This window comes from Oncorhynchus clarkii, chromosome 19 (assembly GCF_045791955.1).
Source record: "Oncorhynchus clarkii lewisi isolate Uvic-CL-2024 chromosome 19, UVic_Ocla_1.0, whole genome shotgun sequence".
Classification (NCBI taxonomy): domain Eukaryota; kingdom Metazoa; phylum Chordata; class Actinopteri; order Salmoniformes; family Salmonidae; genus Oncorhynchus; species Oncorhynchus clarkii.
The window spans coordinates 2,264,787-2,285,059 of record NC_092165.1 but is presented as its reverse complement, the minus strand read 5'-3'; the positions used below and the strand labels follow the sequence as shown (position 1 = coordinate 2,285,059).

Below are 20,273 nucleotides of genomic sequence, written 5' to 3'. Positions count from 1 at the left end.
AACAAGGTTGGACCAACAGGAGGGTAGATATCCAGGAACAGGGTTGGACCAATAGGAGGGTAGATCTCCAGGAACAGGGTTGGGCCAACCGGATGGTCTCTCTCCAGGAACAAGGTTAGGCCAACAGGAAGGAAGTTCTCCAGAAAAGGGGATGACCTCCTCATCCAATGGGTTTTGAAGAAGCAAGGAGCCAAGGAAATGCAATTGAGATTCTTCCCATTTATGATATCGACAACCAAACCCTCAGATTCATGACAAGACACAAGGACTAATGAGATGCACGCCTAGGAGACCAAGCTAGTCTATTGAGATGCACCCCTAGGAGACCAAGCTAGTCTATTGAGATGTCCACCTAGGAGACCAAGCTAGTCTATTGAGATGCACCCCTAGGAGACCAGACTATTGAGATGTACCCCTAGGAGACCAAGCTAGACTATTGAGATGCACCCCTAGGAGACCAGACTATTGAGATGCACCCCTAGGAGACCAAGCTAGACTATTGAGATGTCCACCTAGGAGACCAAGCTAGTCCATTGAGATGTCCACCTAGGAGACCAAGCTAGTCTATTGAGATGCACCCCTAGGAGACCAAGTTAGTCTATTGAGATGCACGCCTAGGAGACCAAGTTAGTCTATTGAGATGCACCCCTAGGAGACCAAGTTAGTCTATTGAGATGCACCCCTAGGAGACCAAGTTAGTCTATTGAGATGCACCCCTAGGAGACCAAGTTAGTCTATTGAGATGCACCCCTAGGAGACCAAGTTAGTCTATTGAGATGCACCCCTAGGATACCAAGTTAGTCTATTGAGATGCACCCCTAGGAGACTAAGCTAGTCTATTGAGATGTCCACCTAGGAGACCAAGCTAGTCTATTGAGATGCACCCCTAGGAGACCAAGTTAGTCTATTAAGATGCACCCCTAGGAGACCAAGTTAGTCTATTGAGATGCACCCCTAGGAGACCAAGTTAGTCTATTGAGATGCACCCCTAGGAGACTAAGCTGGTCTATTGAGATGTCCACCTAGGAGAACAAGCTAGTCTATTGAGATGCACCCCTAGGAGACCAAGCTAGTCTATTGAGATGCACCCCTAGGAGACCAAGTTAGTCTATTGAGATGCACCCCTAGGAGACCAAGCTAGTCTATTGAGATGCACCCCTAGGAGACCAAGTTAGTCTATTGAGATGCACCCCTAGGAGACCAAGCTAGTCTATTGAGATGCACCCCTAGGAGACTAAGCTAGTCTATTGAGATGCACCCCTAGGAGACCAAGTTAGTCTATTGAGATGCACCCTTAATAACAGACAAACAGACAACAGGACCTAATAAAGTCAGACAGACAGACAGCAGGACGTAGTAAAAGACAGACAGACAGGACATAATTACAGACAGACAGACAGACAGACAGGACCTAGTAAAGTCAGACAGGACCTAATTACAGACAGACAGACAGGACCTAGTAACAGACAGACAGCAGGACGTAGTAAAAGACAGACAGACAGGACCTAGTAACAGACAGACAGACAGTCAGACAGACAGCAGGACCTAGTAACAGACAGACAGCAGGACGTGGTAACAGACAGACAGACAGAACCTAGTAACAGACAGTCAGTACCTAGTAACAGACAGACAGCAGGACGTAGTAACAGACAGACAGACAGACAGACAGCAAGACGTGGTAACAGACAGACAGCAGGACCTAGTAACAGACAGACAGCAGGACGTGGTAACAGACAGACAGCAGGACCTAGTAACAGACAGACAGCAGGACGTGGTAACAGACAGACAGTCAGTCAGTACCTAGTAACAGACAGACAGTCAGTATACCTAGTAACAGTCAGACAGGACCTAGTAACAGACAGACAGCAGGACCTAGTAACAGACAGACAGCAGGACGTGGTAAAAGACAGACAGCAGGACGTAGTAACAGACAGACAGGACGTAGTAACAGACAGACAGTCAGTACCTAGTAACAGACAGACAGCAGGACGTGGTAACAGACAGACAGTCAGGACCTAGTAACAGACAGACAGTCAGGACGTAGTAACAGACAGACAGGACCTAGTAACAGACAGACAGCAGGACGTAGTAACAGACAGACAGGACCTAGTAACAGACAGACAGCAGGACGTGGTAACAGACAGACAGTCAGTACCTAGTAACAGACAGACAGCAGGACGTAGTAACAGACAGACAGTCAGTACCTAGTAACAGACAGACAGACAGGACCTAGTAACAGACAGACAGCAGGACGTAGTAACAGACAGACAGGACCTAGTAACAGACAGACAGCAGGACGTGGTAACAGACAGACAGTCAGTACCTAGTAACAGACAGACAGCAGGACGTAGTAACAGACAGACAGCAGGACGTAGTAACAGACAGACAGTCAGTACCTAGTAACAGACAGACAGTCAGGACCTAGTAACAGACAGACAGTCAGGACCTAGTAACAGACAGACAGCAGGACGTAGTAACAGACAGACAGCAGGACCTAGTAACAGACAGACAGCAGGACGTGGTAACAGACAGACAGCAGGACGTAGTAACAGACAGACAGACAGACAGACAGGACCTAGTAACAGACAGACAGTCAGGACCTAGTAACAGACAGACAGCAGGACGTGGTAACAGACAGACAGTCAGTACCTAGTAACAGACAGACAGCAGGACGTAGTAACAGACAATCTCTTAGAAATATAATCCTTTATTCCACATATTCACACAGAGAGAGACGCCCCTGGTACCATTCAACAGCAGCACCACAACAAGACTCATAAAAACACACAGTGGTCAGAGCTGACAACAATCCATCCCTCTTCTTCTCTCTCTTCCTCCTCTCCCATGGTATTCCTCAGGCTGAGCTGAGTTGGTCCAGGTTGTCGTGGGAGCGTCTGGAGAGGTGAGCCTCCAGGATCTCTCCAAACAGGCCCCTCTTCAGCAGGCTGTAGGCCATGGGCAGCAGTTGTCTGATCACCTTATAGAAGTACTGGGGGACAGAGGAAACAGAGAGTCAGACAGACACACAATGGAAGACAGGAAACAGAATCAGACAGACACACAATGGAAGACAGGAAACAGAGAGTCAGACAGACACACAATGGAAGACAGGAAACAGAATCAGACAGACACACAATGGAAGACAGGAAACAGAGAGTCAGACAGACACACAATGGAAGACAGGAAACAGAGAGTCAGACAGACACACAATGGAAGACAGGAAACAGAATCAGACAGACACACAATGGAAGACAGGAAACAGAGAGTCAGACAGACACACAATGGAAGACAGGAAACAGAATCAGACAGACACACAATGGAAGACAGGAAACAGAGAGTCAGACAGACACACAATGGAAGACAGGAAACAGAGGGTCAGACAGACACACAATGGAAGACAGGAAACAGAATCAGACAGACACACAATGGAAGACAGGAAACTGAGTCAGACACACAATGGAAGACAGGAAACAAAATCAGACAGACACAATGGAAGACAGGAAACAGAATCAGACAGACACACAATGGAAGACAGGAAACTGAGTCACAGACACACAATGGAAGACAGGAAACAGAGATCAGACAGACACACAATGGAAGACAGGAAACTGAGTCACAGACACACAATGGAAGACAGGAAACAGAGTCAGACAGACACACAATGGAAGACAGGAAACTGAATCAGAGAGACACACAATGGAAGACAGGAAACTGAGTCACAGACACACAATGGAAGACAGGAAACTGAATCAGAGAGACACACAATGGAAGACAGGAAACTGAGTCACAGACACACAATGGAAGACAGGAAACTGAGTCACAGACACACAATGGAAGACAGGAAACTGAATCAGAGAGACACACAATGGAAGACAGGAAACTGAATCAGAGAGACACACAATGGAAGATGTCTGTTAATGTCTGTTGGTGGCTCTACACTGAGATCTACACCATAGTGGTAATGTCTGTTGGTGAGGTGTGTGTGTGTGTGTGTGTGTGTGTGTGTGTGTGTGTATGTGTGTGTGTGTGTGTGTGTGTGATCCGTAACAGAAGAGGTCTATGCCCAGCTCCAGCCCCGTGTGTTGAGGTGTGTGTGTGTGTGTGTGTGTGTGTGTGTGTGTGTGTGTGTGTGTGTGTGTGTACCTGTGAACCGTAACAGAAGAGGTCTATGCCCAGCTCCAGCCCCGTGTGTTGAGGTGTGTGTGTGTGTGTGTGTGTGTGTACCTGTGAACCGTAACAGAAGAGGTCTATGCCCAGCTCCAGCCCCGTGTGTTGAGGTGTGTGTGTGTGTGTGTGTGTGTGTGTGTACCTGTGAACCGTAACAGAAGAGGTCTATGCCCAGCTCCAGCCCCGTGTGTGTGTGTGTGTGTGTGTGTGTGTGTACCTGTGAACCGTAACAGAAGAGGTCTATGCCCAGCTCCAGCCCCGTGTGTTGAGGTGTGTGTGTGTGTGTGTGTGTGTGTGTGTGTGTGTACCTGTGAACCGTAACAGAAGAGGTCTATGCCCAGCTCCAGCCCCGTGTGTGTGTGTGTGTGTGTGTGTGTGTGTGTGTGTGTGTGTGTGTGTGTGTGAGGGTACCTGTGAACCGTAACAGAAGAGGTCTATGCCCAGCTCCAGCCCCGTGTGTGTGTGTGTGTGTGTGTGTGTGTGTGTGTGTGTGTGTGTGTGTGTACCTGTGAACCGTAACAGAAGAGGTCTATGCCCAGCTCCAGCCCCGTGTGTTGAGGTGTGTGTGTGTGTGTGTGTGTGTGTGTGTGTGTACCTGTGAACCGTAACAGAAGAGGTCTATGCCCAGCTCCAGCCCCGTGTGTGTGTGTGTGTGTGTGTGTGTGTGTGTGTGTGTGTGTGTGTGTGTGTGTGTGTGAGGGTACCTGTGAACCGTAACAGAAGAGGTCTATGCCCAGCTCCAGCCCCGTGTGTTGAGGTGTGTGTGTGTGTGTGTGTGTGTGTGTGTGTGTACCTGTGAACCGTAACAGAAGAGGTCTATGCCCAGCTCCAGCCCCGTGTGTTGAGGTGTGTGTGTGTGTGTGTGTGTGTGTGTGTGTGTACCTGTGAACCGTAACAGAAGAGGTCTATGCCCAGCTCCAGCCCCGTGTGTTGAGGTGTGTGTGTGTGTGTGTGTGTGTGTGTGTGTGTACCTGTGAACCGTAACAGAAGAGGTCTATGCCCAGCTCCAGCCCCGTGTGTTGAGGTGTGTGTGTGTGTGTGTGTGTGTGTGTGTGTGTACCTGTGAACCGTAACAGAAGAGGTCTATGCCCAGCTCCAGCCCCGTGTGTTGAGGTGTGTGTGTGTGTGTGTGTGTGTGTGTGTGTGTACCTGTGAACCGTAACAGAAGAGGTCTATGCCCAGCTCCAGCCCCGTGTGTTGAGGTGTGTGTGTGTGTGTGTGTGTGTGTGTGTGTGTACCTGTGAACCGTAACAGAAGAGGTCTATGCCCAGCTCCAGCCCCGTGTGTTGAGGTGTGTGTGTGTGTGTGTGTGTGTACCTGTGAACCGTAACAGAAGAGGTCTATGCCCAGCTCCAGCCCCGTGTGTGTGTGTGTGTGTGTGTGTGTGTGTGTGTGTGTGTGTGTGTGTGTGTGTGAGGGTACCTGTGAACCGTAACAGAAGAGGTCTATGCCCAGCTCCAGCCCCGTGTGTGTGTGTGTGTGTGTGTGTGTGTGTGTGTGTGTGTGTGTGTGTGTGTGTGTGTGTGTACCTGTGAACCGTAACAGAAGAGGTCTATGCCCAGCTCCAGCCCCGTGTGTTGAGGTGTGTGTGTGTGTGTGTGTGTGTGTGTGTGTGTACCTGTGAACCGTAACAGAAGAGGTCTATGCCCAGCTCCAGCCCCGTGTGTTGAGGTGTGTGTGTGTGTGTGTGTGTGTGTGTGTACCTGTGAACCGTAACAGAAGAGGTCTATGCCCAGCTCCAGCCCCGTGTGTTGAGGTGTGTGTGTGTGTGTGTGTGTGTGTGTGTGTGTGTGTACCTGTGAACCGTAACAGAAGAGGTCTATGCCCAACTCCAGCCCCGTGTGTTGAGGTGTGTGTGTGTGTGTGTGTGTGTGTGTGTGTGTACCTGTGAACCGTAACAGAAGAGGTCTATGCCCAGCTCCAGCCCCGTGTGTTGAGGTGTGTGTGTGTGTGTGTGTGTGTGTGTGTGTGTGTGTGTGTACCTGTGAACCGTAACAGAAGAGGTCTATGCCCAGCTCCAGCCCCGTGTGTTGAGGTGTGTGTGTGTGTGTGTGTGTGTGTGTGTGTGTGTGTGTGTGTGTGTGTACCTGTGAACCGTAACAGAAGAGGTCTATGCCCAACTCCAGCCCCATGCCGTAGTCACACTCGTCATTAGCGAACTGGACGAAGGTGATCATCTCCTGCAGCGGGCCGAAAGCCTTCATCCTGTCTTCATCACACCTGGCCTCCGCTATAGCCTTACACAGCCTCTTCATACTCGCTACACACACACACACACACACACACACACACACACACACACACACACGAGATATAGTAAATCGGGGGGAGAGGAGAGGTGGGGGGGGAGGGGGGACATTACATAGTGTGAATAACATCTATTTGGAACGTGTTTCTGAAACCTGTTCTGGAGTATTCTAGTGGTTCTACAGTATTCTAGAGTGTTCTGGAGTATTCTAGTGGTTCTACAGTATTCTAGAGTGTTCTGGAGTATTCTAGTGGTTCTACAGTATTCTAGAGTGTTCTGGAGTATCTGAGTGGTTCTAGAGTATTCTACAGTGTTCTGGAGTATTCTAGTGGTTCTAGAGTATTCTACAGTGTTCTGGAGTATCTGAGTGGTTCTAGAGTATTCTACAGTGTTCTGGAGTATCTGAGTGGTTCTAGAGTATTCTACAGTGTTCTGGAGTATTCTAGTGGTTCTAGAGTATTCTACAGTGTTCTGGAGTATCTGAGTGGTTCTAGAGTATTCTACAGTGTTCTGGAGTGTTCTGGAGTATTCAAGTGGTTCTAGAGTGTTCTACTTGTAGTGTAGGCCTTTGCAGTGGGTTTATATTATAAACTAATTATGTTCTGGCCCACTGAGCTACCAAAGACATTGGCCCGAGACCAAACCTAGTTGCCACTGTTCTAGAGTGTTCTAGAGTGTTGCAGAGTCTTACCGTCTGTCTCCGGCAGCTCCCGGTAACCAACATCATTCTGATCAACAGGAACCACCAGGCCGGCTCCATGGAACGTCTTGGTGACAACCTGGACATGGACAGGGGGCGGTTAGACTGTCACCTTCTAGTACCGTCTCAGTACGGGGTGTTACCGTCTAGTACCGTCTCAGTACGGGGTGTTACCGTCTCAGTACGGGGTGTTGCCGTCTCAGTACGGGGTGTTACCGTCTAGTACCGTCTCAGTACGGGGTGTTACTGTCTAGTACCGTCTCAGTACGGGGTGTTACCGTCTCAGTACGGGGTGTTACCGTCTCAGTACGGGGTGTTACCGTCTCAGTACGGGGTGTTACCGTCTCAGTACGGGGTGTTACCATCTAGTACCGTCTCAGTACGGGGTGTTACCATCTAGTACCGTCTCAGTACGGGGTGTTACCATCTAGTACCGTCTCAGTACGGGGTGTTACCTTCTAGTACCGTCTCAGTACGGTGTGTTACCTTCTAGTACCGTCTCAGTACGGGGTGTTACCTTCTAGTACCGTCTCAGTACGGGGTGTTACCATCTAGTACCGTCTCAGTACGGGGTGTTACCATCTAGTACCGTCTCAGTACGGGGTGTTACCTTCTAGTACCGTCTCAGTACGGGGTGTTACCGTCTAGTACCGTCTCAGTACGGGGTGTTACTGTCTAGTACCGTCTCAGTACGGGGTGTTACCGTCTCAGTACGGGTTGTTACCGTCTCAGTACGGGGTGTTACCGTCTCAGTACGGGGTGTTACCATCTAGTACCGTCTCAGTACGGGGTGTTACCATCTAGTACCGTCTCAGTACGGGGTGTTACCTTCTAGTACCGTCTCAGTACGGGGTGTTACCTTCTAGTACCGTCTCAGTACGGTGTGTTACCGTCTCAGTACGGTGTGTTACCGTCTCAGTACGGTGTGTTACCTTCTAGTACCGTCTCAGTTACCGTCTCAGTACGGGGTGTTACCGTCTCAGTACGGGGTGTTACCGTCTCAGTACGGGGTGTTACCGTCTAGTACCGTCTCAGTACGGGGTGTTACCTTCTAGTACCGTCTCAGTACGGGGTGTTACCTTCTAGTACCGTCTCAGTACGGTGTGTTACCGTCTCAGTACGGGGTGTTACCATCTAGTACCGTCTCAGTACGGGGTGTTACCATCTAGTACCGTCTCAGTACGGGGTGTTACCGTCTCAGTACGGGGTGTTACCGTCTAGTACCGTCTCAGTACGGGGTGTTACCGTCTCAGTACGGGGTGTTACCTTCTAGTACCGTCTCAGTAAGGGGTGTTACCTTCGAGTACCGTCTCAGTACGGGGTGTTACCGTCTAGTACCGTCTCAGTACGGTGTGTTACCGTCTCAGTACGGGGTGTTACCTTCTAGTACCGTCTCAGTACGGTGTGTTACCGTCTCAGTACGGGGTGTTACCTTCTAGTACCGTCTCAGTACGGGGTGTTACCTTCGAGTACCGTCTCAGTACGGGGTGTTACCGTCTAGTACCGTCTCAGTACGGTGTGTTACCGTCTCAGTACGGGGTGTTACCTTCTAGTACCGTCTCAGTACGGTGTGTTACCGTCTCAGTACGGGGTGTTACCTTCTAGTACCGTCTCAGTACGGGGTGTTACCTTCTAGTACCGTCTCAGTACGGAGTGTTACCTTCTAGTACCGTCTCAGTACGGGGTGTTACCGTCTCAGTACGGGGTGATACCGTCTCAGTACGGGGTGTTACCGTCTCAGTACGGGGTGTTACCGTCTCAGTACGGGGTGTTACCGTCTCAGTACGGGGTGTTACCAACTCAGTACGGGGTGATACCGTCTCTGTACGGGGTGTTACCGTCTCAGTACGGGGTGTTACCGTCTCAGTACGGGGTGTTACCAACTCAGTACGGGGTGTTACCGTCTCAGTACGGGGTGTTACCGTCTCAGTACGGGGTGTTACCGTCTCAGTACGGGGTGTTACTGTCTCAGTACGGGGTGTTACCGTCTCAGTACGGGGTGTTACCGTCTCAGTACGGGGTGTTACCGTCTAGTACCGTCTCAGTACGGGGTGTTACCATCTAGTACCGTCTCAGTACGGGGTGTTACCGTCTCAGTACGGGGTGTTACCGTCTAGTACCGTCTCAGTACGGGGTGTTACCTTCTAGTACCGTCTCAGTAAGGGGTGTTACCTTCGAGTACCGTCTCAGTACGGGGTGTTACCGTCTAGTACCGTCTCAGTACGGTGTGTTACCGTCTCAGTACGGGGTGTTACCTTCTAGTACCGTCTCAGTACGGTGTGTTACCGTCTCAGTACGGGGTGTTACCTTCTAGTACCGTCTCAGTACGGGGTGTTACCTTCGAGTACCGTCTCAGTACGGGGTGTTACCGTCTAGTACCGTCTCAGTACGGTGTGTTACCGTCTCAGTACGGGGTGTTACCTTCTAGTACCGTCTCAGTACGGTGTGTTACCGTCTCAGTACGGGGTGTTACCTTCTAGTACCGTCTCAGTACGGGGTGTTACCTTCTAGTACCGTCTCAGTACGGAGTGTTACCTTCTAGTACCGTCTCAGTACGGGGTGTTACCGTCTCAGTACGGGGTGATACCGTCTCAGTACGGGGTGTTACCGTCTCAGTACGGGGTGTTACCGTCTCAGTACGGGGTGTTACCAACTCAGTACGGGGTGTTACCGTCTCAGTACGGGGTGTTACCGTCTCAGTACGGGGTGTTACCGTCTCAGTACGGGGTGTTACCGTCTCAGTACGGGGTGTTACCGTCTCAGTACGGGGTGTTACCAACTCAGTACGGGGTGTTACCGTCTCAGTACGGGGTGTTACCAACTCAGTACGGGGTGTTACCGTCTCAGTACGGGGTGTTACCGTCTCAGTACGGGGTGTTACCGTCTCAGTACGGGGTGTTACCGTCTCAGTACGGGGTGTTACCAACTCAGTACGGGGTGTTACCGTCTCAGTACGGGGTGTTACCTTCTAGTACCGTCTCAGTACGGAGTGTTACCTTCTAGTACCGTCTCAGCACGGGGTGTTACCTTCTAGTACTGTCTCAGTATGGGGTGTTATCTTCTAGTACCGTCTCAGTACGGGGTGATACCGTCTCAGTACGGGGTGTTACCGTCTCAGTACGGGGTGTTACCGTCTCAGTACGGGGTGTTACCAACTCAGTACGGGGTGTTACCGTCTCAGTACGGGGTGTTACCGTCTCAGTACGGGGTGTTACCGTCTCAGTACGGGGTGTTACCGTCTCAGTACGGGGTGTTACCTTCTAGTACCGTCTCAGTACGGGGGGTTACCGTCTAGTACCGTCTCAGTACGGGGTGTTACCGTCTCAGTACGGGGTGTTACCGTCTCAGTACGGTTTGTTACCTTCTAGTACCGTCTCAGTACGGGGTGTTACCTTCTAGTACCGTCTCAGTACAGTGTGTTACCGTCTCAGTACGGGGTGTTACCTTCTAGTACCGTCTCAGTACGGTGTGTTACCGTCTCAGTACGGGGTGTTACCATCTAGTACCGTCTCAGTACGGTGTGTTACCTTCTAGTACCGTCTCAGTAAGTGGTGTTACCGTCTAGTACCGTCTCAGTACGGTGTGGTACTGTCTAGTACCGTCTCAGTACGGGGTGTTACCGTCTAGTACCGTCTCAGTACGGGGTGTTACCGTCTCAGTACGGGGTGTTACCGTCTCAGTACGGGGTGTTACCGTCTCAGTACGGGGTGTTACCGTCTCAGTACGGGGTGTTACCGTCTCAGTACGGGGTGTTACCGTCTCAGTACGGGGTGTTACCTTCTAGTACCGTCTCGGTACGGGGTGTTACCGTCTCAGTACAGTGTGTTACCGTCTCAGTACGGGGTGTTACCTTCTAGTACCGTCTTGGTACGGGGTGTTACCGTCTCAGTACGGGGTGTTACCGTCTCAGTACGGGGTGTTACCGTCTCAGTACGGGGTGTTACCGTCTCAGTACGGGGTGTTACCGTCTCAGTACGAGGTGTTACCGTCTCAGTACGGGGTGTTACCGTCTCAGTACAGTGTGTTACCGTCTCAGTACGGGGTGTTACCTTCTAGTACCGTCTCAGTACGGGGTGTTACCATCTAGTACCGTCTCAGTACGGGGTGTTACCGTCTCAGTACGGGGCGTTACCGTCTCAGTACGGGGTGTTACCTTCTTGTCTCTCTGCTTCATGCCTTTGGTCTTCTGCTCCAGGGAAAAGCCCAGAGACTCCGCCCTCTCTCTTAACTCCTCCTCCAGGTTATCCAGAGCCTTGTCCCCTTCCTTACGCCCGCCCCTCTCCTTCCTCTTCCTCCCCAGAAACAGACTGAAGGAAAGAGAAGAGGAGGGAGAGATGGAGAAGGAGGGAGAGTTTGGGCAGAGATAGGAGAGAGACGGGACAGTGAGGGAGGAGAGAGCGAAGGGGACGGTGAGGGAGGAGAGAGCAGGGTGGGTGAGGGAGGAGAGAGCAGGGGGAGTGAGGGAGGAGAGAGAGCAGGGGGGGTGAGGGAGGAGAGAGCAGGGGGGGAGGTGAGGGAGGAGAGAGCAGGGGGGGAGGTGAGGGAGGAGAGAGCATATGGGGGGATGAGGGAGGAGAGTGGGGGGGGGGGTGAGGGAGGAGAGAGCGGGGGGGGGTGAGGGAGGAGAGAGCAGGGGGGGTGAGGGAGGAGAGAGCGGGGGGGAAAATGAGGGAGGAGAGAGGTAAAAAGGGAGAGAGAAAAGGGAGAGAGAGAGAGAAAAAGAGAATAAGTCTTGATAAGCAATGTGAGTCATCTCTGTCACATCCCATGACCACACCATCTCTGTCACATCCCATGACCACACCATCTCTGTCACATCCCATGACCACACCATCTCTGTCCCATCCCATGACCACACCATCTCTGTCACATCCCATGACCACACCATCTCTGTCACATCCCATGACCACACCATCTCTGTCACATCCCATGACCACACCATCTCTGTCACATCCCATGACCACACCATCTCTGCCACATCCCATGACCACACCATCTCTGTCACATCCCATGACCACACCAACTCTGTCACATCCCACGACCACACCATCTCTGTCCCATCCCATGACCACACCATCTCTGTCCCATCCCATGACCACACCATCTCTGTCCCATCCCATGACCACACCATCTCTGTCCCATCCCATGACCACACCATCTCTGCCACATCCCATGACCACACCATCTCTGTCACATCCCATGACCACACCATCTCTGTCCCATCCCATGACCACACCATCTCTGTCACATCCCATGACCACACCATCTCTGTCCCATCCCATGACCACACCATCTCTGTCACATCCCATGACCACACCATCTCTGTCACATCCCATGACCACACCATCTCTGTCACATCCCATGACCACACCATCTCTGCCACATCCCATGACCACACCATCTCTGCCACATCCCATGACCACACCATCTCTGTCACATCCCATGACCACACCAACTCTGTCACATCCCACGACCACACCATCTCTGTCACATCCCACGACCACACCATCTCTGTCACATCCCATGACCACACCATCTCTGTCACATCCCATGACCACACCATCTCTGTCACATCCCATGACCACACCAACTCTGTCACATCCCACGACCACACCATCTCTGTCACATCCCACGACCACACCATCTCTGTCACATCCCATGACCACACCATCTCTGTCACATCCCATGACCACACCAACCAGTGGATTCTCTTGTCGCTGTGTTAGTTTAGATGGTCCATGTGTTCCTCGTGTGTTAGTTAATGGAGGACACTCACTGGACAGCAGCAAACATGTTGTCCCCCATCTGCGTGATGGTACAGCCCTTCTTGGCTTCATTCTCCCCTAGGAACACAGGCAGGGAGTCCGGACTATCTCTGAAAAACAGGAGGTGGAGATTAATATGACCATGTTGTAACGGGATGCTCTTCCTCTCTGTAACGTGACGTTGTTCCTCTCTCTAAAGGGATGCTGTTCCTCTCTGTAAAGGGATGCTGTTCCTCTCTCTAACGGGATGCTGTTCCTCTCTCTAACGGGATGCTGTTCCTCTCTCTAACGGGATGCTGTTCCTCTCTCTAACGGGATGCTGTTCCTCTCTCTCTAAAGGGATGCTGTTCCTCTCTCTAACGGGATGCTGTTCCTCTCTCTAAAGGGATGTTGTTCCTCTCTGTAAAGGGATGCTGTTCCTCTCTCTAAAGGGATGCTGTTCCTCTCTCTCTAAAGGGATGCTGTTCCTCTCTCTAACGGGATGCTGTTCCTCTGTAAATGGATGCTGTTCCTCTCTCTAACGGGATGCTGTTCCTCTCTCTAAAGGGATGCTGTTCCTCTCTCTAAAGGGATGCTGTTCCTCTCTCTAACGGGATGCTGTTCCTCTCTCTAAAGGGATGTTGTTCCTCTCTGTAAAGGGATGCTGTTCCTCTCTCTAAAGGGATGCTGTTCCTCTCTCTAAAGGGATGCTGTTCCTCTCTCTAAAGGGATGCTGTTCCTCTCTCTAACGGGATGCTGTTCCTCTCTGTAAATGGATGCTGTTCCTCTCTCTAACGGGATGCTGTTCCTCTCTCTAAAGGGATGCTGTTCCTCTCTCTAACGGGATGCTGTTCCTCTCTCTAAAGGGATGCTGTTCCTCTCTGTAAAGGGATGCTGTTCCTCTCTCTAAAGGGATGCTGTTCCTCTCTCTAAAGGGATGCTGTTCCTCTCTCTAACGGGATGCTGTTCCTCTCTCTAACGGGATGCTGTTCCTCTCTCTAACGGGATGCTGTTCCTCTCTCTAACGGGATGCTGTTCCTCTCTCTAAAGGGATGCTGTTCCTCTCTCTCTAAAGGGATGCTGTTCCTCTCTCTAACGGGATGCTGTTCCTCTCTGTAAAGGGATGCTGTTCCTCTCTCTAACGGGATGCTGTTCCTCTCTCTAAAGGGATGCTGTTCCTCTCTCTAAAGGGATGCTGTTCCTCTCTCTAAAGGGATGCTGTTCCTCTCTCTAAAGGGATGCTGTTCCTCTTTCTCTAAAGGGATGCTGTTCCTCTCTCTAACGGGATGCTGTTCCTCTCTGTAAAGGGATGCTGTTCCTCTCTGTAAAGGGATGCTGTTCCTCTCTCTAAAGGGATGCTGTTCCTCTCTCTAAAGGGATGCTGTTCCTCTCTCTAAAGGGATGCTGTTCCTCTCTCTAAAGGGATGTTGTTCCTCTCTGTAAAGGGATGCTGTTCCTCTCTCTAAAGGGATGCTGTTCCTCTCTCTAAAGGGATGCTGTTCCTCTCTCTAAAGGGATGCTGTTCCTCTCTCTAACGGGATGCTGTTCCTCTCTCTAAAGGGATGCTGTTCCTCTCTCTAACGGGATGCTGTTCCTCTCTGTAAAGGGATGTTGTTCCTCTCTGTAAAGGGATGCTGTTCCTCTCTCTAAAGGGATGCTGTTCCTCTCTCTAACGGGATGCTGTTCCTCTCTCTAACGGGATGCTGTTCCTCTCTCTAACGGGATGCTGTTCCTCTCTCTAAAGGGATGCTGTTCCTCTCTCTAAAGGGATGCTGTTCCTCTCTCTAAAGGGATGCTGTTCCTCTCTCTAAAGGGATGCTGTTCCTCTCTCTAACGGGATGCTGTTCCTCTCTGTAAAGGGATGCTGTTCCTCTCTCTAAAGGGATGCTGTTCCTCGCTGTAAAGGGATGCTGTTCCTCTCTCTAAAGGGATGCTGTTCCTCTCTCTAAAGGGATGCTGTTCCTCTCTCTAACGGGATGCTGTTCCTCTCTCTAACGGGATGCTGTTCCTCTCTCTAACGGGATGCTGTTCCTCTCTCTAACGGGATGCTGTTCCTCTCTCTAACGGGATGCTGTTCCTCTCTCTAACGGGATGCTGTTCCTCTCTCTAACGGGATGCTGTTCCTCTCTCTAAAGGGATGCTGTTCCTCTCTCTAAAGGGATGCTGTTCCTCTCTGTAACGGGATGCTGTTCCTCTCTGTAACGGGATGCTGTTCCTCTCTCTAAAGGGATGCTGTTCCTCTCTGTAAAGGGATGCTGTTCCTCTCTCTAACGGGATGCTGTTCCTCTCTGTAAAGGGATGCTGTTCCTCTCTGTAAAGGGATGCTGTTCCTCTCTGTAACGGGATGCTGTTCCTCTCTGTAACGGGATGCTGTTCCTCTCTCTAAAGGGATGCTGTTCCTCTCTGTAAAGGGATGCTGTTCCTCTCTCTAACGGGATGCTGTTCCTCTCTGTAAAGGGATGCTGTTCCTCTCTCTAAAGGGATGCTGTTCCTCTCTCTAACGGGATGCTGTTCCTCTCTCTAACGGGATGCTGTTCCTCTCTGGGAGCAATACATTCCGGCTGTTTTTTTATTCTGGATATGAAAACGTAATAAGAAAAGTGAAAACTTTGGATGGAAACTGAGAGATATTTATGAACCATTACCTGTAGTAACCCCTTCCTGAAGTAACCCCTTCCTGTAGTAACCCCTTCCTGAAGTAACCCCTTCCTGTAGTAACCCCTTCCTGGAGTAACCCCATCCTGTAGTAACCCCATCCTGTAGTAACCCCTACCTGTAGTAACCTGTAGTAACCCCTACCTGTAGTAACCCCTACCTGTAGTAACCCCTACCTGGAGTAACCTGTAGTAACCCCTACCTGGAGTAAACCCTACCTGGAGTAACCTGTAGTAACCCCTACCTGGAGTAACCTGGAGTAACCCCTACCTGGAGTAACCTGGAGTAAACCCTACCTGGAGTAAACCCTACCTGGAGTAACCCCTACCTGGAGTAACCTGTAGTAACCCCTACCTGGAGTAACCTGGAGTAACCCCTACCTGGAGTAACCTGGAGTAAACCCTACCTGGAGTAAACCCTACCTGGAGTAACCCCTACCTGTAGTAACCCCTACCTGTAGTAACCCCTTCCTGTAGTAACCCCTACCTGGAGTAACCTGTAGTAACCCCTACCTGGAGTAACCTGGAGTAACCCCTACCTGTAGTAACCCCTACCTGTAGTAACCCCTTCCTGTAGTAACCCCTACCTGGAGTAACCTGTAGTAACCCCTACCTGGAGTAACCTGTAGTAACCCCTACCTGGAGTAACCTGGAGTAACCCCTACCTGGAGTAACCCCTACCTGGAGTAACCCCTTCCTGGAGTAACCCCATCCTATAGTAACCCCTACCTGGAGTAACCCCTACCTGGAGTAACCCCATCCTATAGTAACCCCATCCTGTAGTAACCTGTAGTAACCCCTTCCTGTAGTAACCTGTAGTAACCCTTACCTGTAGTAACCTGTAGTTCCCATGTGTAGGACGGTCATTACCTGTAGTAACCCAGGTGTAGGACGGTCAGTACCTGTAGTAACCCCTACCTGTAGTAACCTGTAGTAACCCAGGTGTAGGACGGTCAGTACCTGTAGTAACCCCTACCTGTAGTAACCTGTAGTAACCCAGGTGTAGGACGGTCAGTACCTGTAGTAACCCCTACCTGTAGTAACCTGTAGTAACCCAGGTGTAGGACGGTCAGTACCTGTAGTAACCCCTACCTGTAGTAACCTGTAGTAACCCAGGTGTAGGACGGTCAGTACCTGTAGTAACCCCTACCTGTAGTAACCTGTAGTAACCCAGGTGTAGGACGGTCATTACCTGTAGTAACCCAGGTGTAGGATGGTCATTACCTGTAGTAACCCAGGTGTTGGATGGTCAGTACCTGTAGTAACCACTACCTGTAGTAACCTGTAGTAACCCAGGTGTAGGATGGTCAGTACCTGTAGTAACCTGTAGTAACCCCTACCTGTAGTAACCTGTAGTAACCCCTACCTGTAGTAACCCGTAGTAACCCCTACCTGTAGTAACCCGTAGTAACCCCTACCTGTAGTAACCTGTAGTAACCCCTACCTGTAGTAACCTGTAGTAACCCCTACCTGTAGCAACCTGTAGTAACACAGGTGTAGGATGGTCAGTACCTGTAGTAACCCAGGTGTAGCAGGTTGTCTCCATTCCCTTGCAGTACGGTCTGGTACTCCGGAGGGTCGTAGAAGTGCCTCCAGTGTAGGTGGTAGTTGGGCTGGGGGTTGGCTGAGCTACGGTGGGCCTCCGCCAGAATGTCAAACGGGCCAACCAACCTCAAACCCAGGATTTCCTTCAACGCGTCTAGAGAGGGGAATGATATGTGGTCAATATGATCCTTAAATAGCGTGTTTCAGGCTGTTGAATGCTAATAGGATAGTGTTTCAGGCTGTTGAATGCTAATAAGATAGTGTTTCAGACTGTTGAATGCTAATAGGATAGTGTTTCAGGCTGTTGAATGCTAATAGGATAGTGTTTCAGACTGTTGAATGCTAATAGGATAGTGTTTCAGGGTGTTGAATGCTAATAGGATAGTGTTTCAGACTGTTGAATGCTAATAGGATAGTGTTTCAGACTGTTGAATGCTAATAGGATAGTGTTTCAGACTGTTGAATGCTAATAGGATAGTGTTTCAGACTGTTGAATGCTAATAAGATAGTGTTTCAGGCTGTTGAATGCTAATAAGATAGTGTTTCAGGGTGTTGAATGCTAATAGGATAGTGTTTCAGGCTGTTGAATGCTAATAGGATAGTGTTTCAGGGTGTTGAATGCTAATAAGATAGTGTTTCAGGCTGTTGAATGCTAATAAGATAGCGTGTTTCTATGTGTTTCAGGCTGTTGAATGCTAATAAGATAGCGTGTTTCTATGTGTTTCAGGCTGTTGAATGCTAATAAGATAGCGTGTTTCAGGCTGTTGAATGCTAATATGATACAGAGTGTACAGACAGGACTGACTAGAGTCATGCTGGTTGTGGGTTAGTGTTATAGACAGGACTGACTAGAGTCTTGCTGGTTGTTTACCTACCCCGGGGGTTATCGGGGCTGAGAGAGTGGGTAACCTACCCCAGGGGTTGTCAGGGCTGGGTGAGTGGGTAACCTACCCCAGGGGTTGTCAGGGCTGGGTGAGTGGGTAACCTACCCCAGGGGTTGTCAGGACTGGGTGAGTGGGTAACCTACCCCGGGGGTTGTTGGACTGGGTGAGTGGGTAACCTACCCCAGGGGTTGTCAGGACTGGGTGAGGGGGTAACCTACCCCAGGGGTTGTCAGGACTGGGTGAGGGGGTAACCTACCCCAGGGGTTGTCAGGACTGGGTGAGTGGGTAACCTACCCCGGGGGTTGTTGGACTGGGTGAGTGGGTAACCTACCCCAGGGGTTGTCAGGACTGGGTGAGGGGGTAACCTACCCCAGGGGTTGTCAGGACTGGGTGAGTGGGTAACCTACCCCGGGGGTTGTTGGACTGGGTGAGTGGGTAACCTACCCCAGGGGTTGTCAGGACTGGGTGAGGGGGTAACCTACCCCAGGGGTTGTCAGGACTGGGTGAGGGGGTAACCTACCCCAGGGGTTGTCAGGACTGGGTGAGTGGGTAACCTACCCCGGGGGTTGTTGGACTGGGTGAGTGGGTAACCTACCCATGGGGTTGTTGGACTGGGTGAGTGGGTAAACTACCCCGGGGGCTGGGTGAGTGGGTAACCTACCCCGGGGGTTATTGGGGCTGGGTGAGTGGGTAACCTACCCCGGGGGTTATCGGGTCTGGTTGTGGGTGAGTGGGTAACCTACCCCGGGGGTTGTCAGGGCTGGTTGTGGGTGAGTGGGTAACCTACCCCGGGGGTTGTCGGGGCTGGTTGTGGGTGAGTGGGTAACCTACCCCGGGGGTTGTGGGTGGGTGAGTGAGTGGGTAACCTACCCCGGGGGTTGTCAGGGCTGGGTGAGTGGGTAACCTACCCCGGGGGTTATCAGGGCTGGGTGAGTGGGTAACCTACCCCGGGTGTTGTCGGGGCTGGGTGAGTGGGTAACCTACCCCGGGGGCTGGGTGAGTGGGTAACCTACCCAGGGGGTTATCAGGACTGGGTGAGTGGGTAACCTACCCCGGGGGTTATCAGGGCTGGGTGAGTGGGTAACCTACCCCGGGGGTTGTCGGGGCTGAGCAGGGAGCAGAAGTCCCAGAAGAGGTAGAAGTCTTCAGGCATCCTCAGTTTATAGAGTCTCTCCACCTCCTCCCTCAGTCTGGCCGGTACCTCAGCAGTAGTCGGTCTCGCTGTCGGCTCCTCCGGCCGGGATTTCTTCTTCAACTGCCCGTCGGCAGAATCTGACTCCTAAAGAAGAACTGTTGGTGAAATTCAATTCACTAGCTAGTGTAAACAGATGTGTGGTTTGATAACTGGGTGTATTCATTAGAAACTACAGGGGCCACGTTTAGTAGCAGATATAAAATGCCTTGAATGAAGAAGATGTGATTACTTATTCTAACATGTCAGAGGCATGTTTGTTCTACATTGCCTATTTCTATCTGAATGTTCCAAAACGTTGAGTCCTGCTGAATTGGATTACAAAAAAAGAAACGCTGGTTTTCCCGTTGCAAATCGTTTTGCTTACGGTGTGCGCTAATGAACGTTACCCTGAGTAGCTCGCTCTGCAAAAAGCTCATGGTAATACTGTCAATGGACGGTAACTTGGTTATCAGCTTGTTAGCTAGTTTATACTAATATAATGATCTGGCTACACTATCTTGGGAAAACAGTAATATAACCGAAGCTAACTGCAAAAAAAAATAAAAACACGTTTAGTTTGTTGGCTAGTTAAGACAGTAATGTAGATGCCATAGTGGCCCATCCGTGTTTTGTAACGCAAGACAAATATTCCCCCTTGCTACATAACTCGCTGGCTAAAACCATCCTATCATTGCTCCGACAATAAAAAATAAAAAAATCTTTATGGGTCTGACAATACCTGAGGAGTAGATTTAGTTTTTCGTTTCCCTGTCATATTTTTTCCTCCTCTCCGTTCGACAGCAGACAAGCACACAGCGGTGTAGCTAACGACAACACATTAGGACTTCTGCCATTGGGAAGTCATGTACAGCGCCATCTAGGGGAGCGGAGTGCGCATTGCGTCCCAGAGGTACATAACAGAGACAAGAGTGATGAGAAAAATACCCAATTGTCATACTTGAGTAAAAGTAAAGATACCTTAATAGAAAATGACTCAAGTCTACTACTTGAGTAAGTCTAAAAGTATTTGGTTTTAAATATACTTAAGTATCAAAAGTAAAAAAAATATGAATCATGTAAAATGTCTCATTTTCTTGTTTTTTTAATGCACGGATAGCCAGGGTTTCAGTCTGTTTCAGTCGATCCTAGCTACCATT

At 50.5% G+C, this 20,273-nt stretch overlaps 1 protein-coding gene across 1 annotated transcript; it reads right to left on the bottom strand.

Annotated features, from left to right (window-relative positions):
• Window positions 1-2,683: 2,683 nt before the first annotated feature.
• LOC139374088 (histone PARylation factor 1-like) lies at window positions 2,684-19,950 on the bottom strand. Its single transcript, XM_071115081.1, has 8 exons — window positions 19,856-19,950; window positions 19,032-19,221; window positions 17,026-17,212; window positions 12,892-12,990; window positions 11,269-11,422; window positions 7,107-7,194; window positions 6,255-6,427; window positions 2,684-2,989 (listed from the first exon to the last, which is right to left on the bottom strand). The coding sequence occupies exons 1-8, from the start codon at window positions 19,889-19,891 to the stop codon at window positions 2,855-2,857; spliced, it is 1,062 nt and encodes a 353-aa protein (XP_070971182.1). The 5' UTR covers window positions 19,892-19,950; the 3' UTR covers window positions 2,684-2,854.
• Window positions 19,951-20,273: the final 323 nt, after the last annotated feature.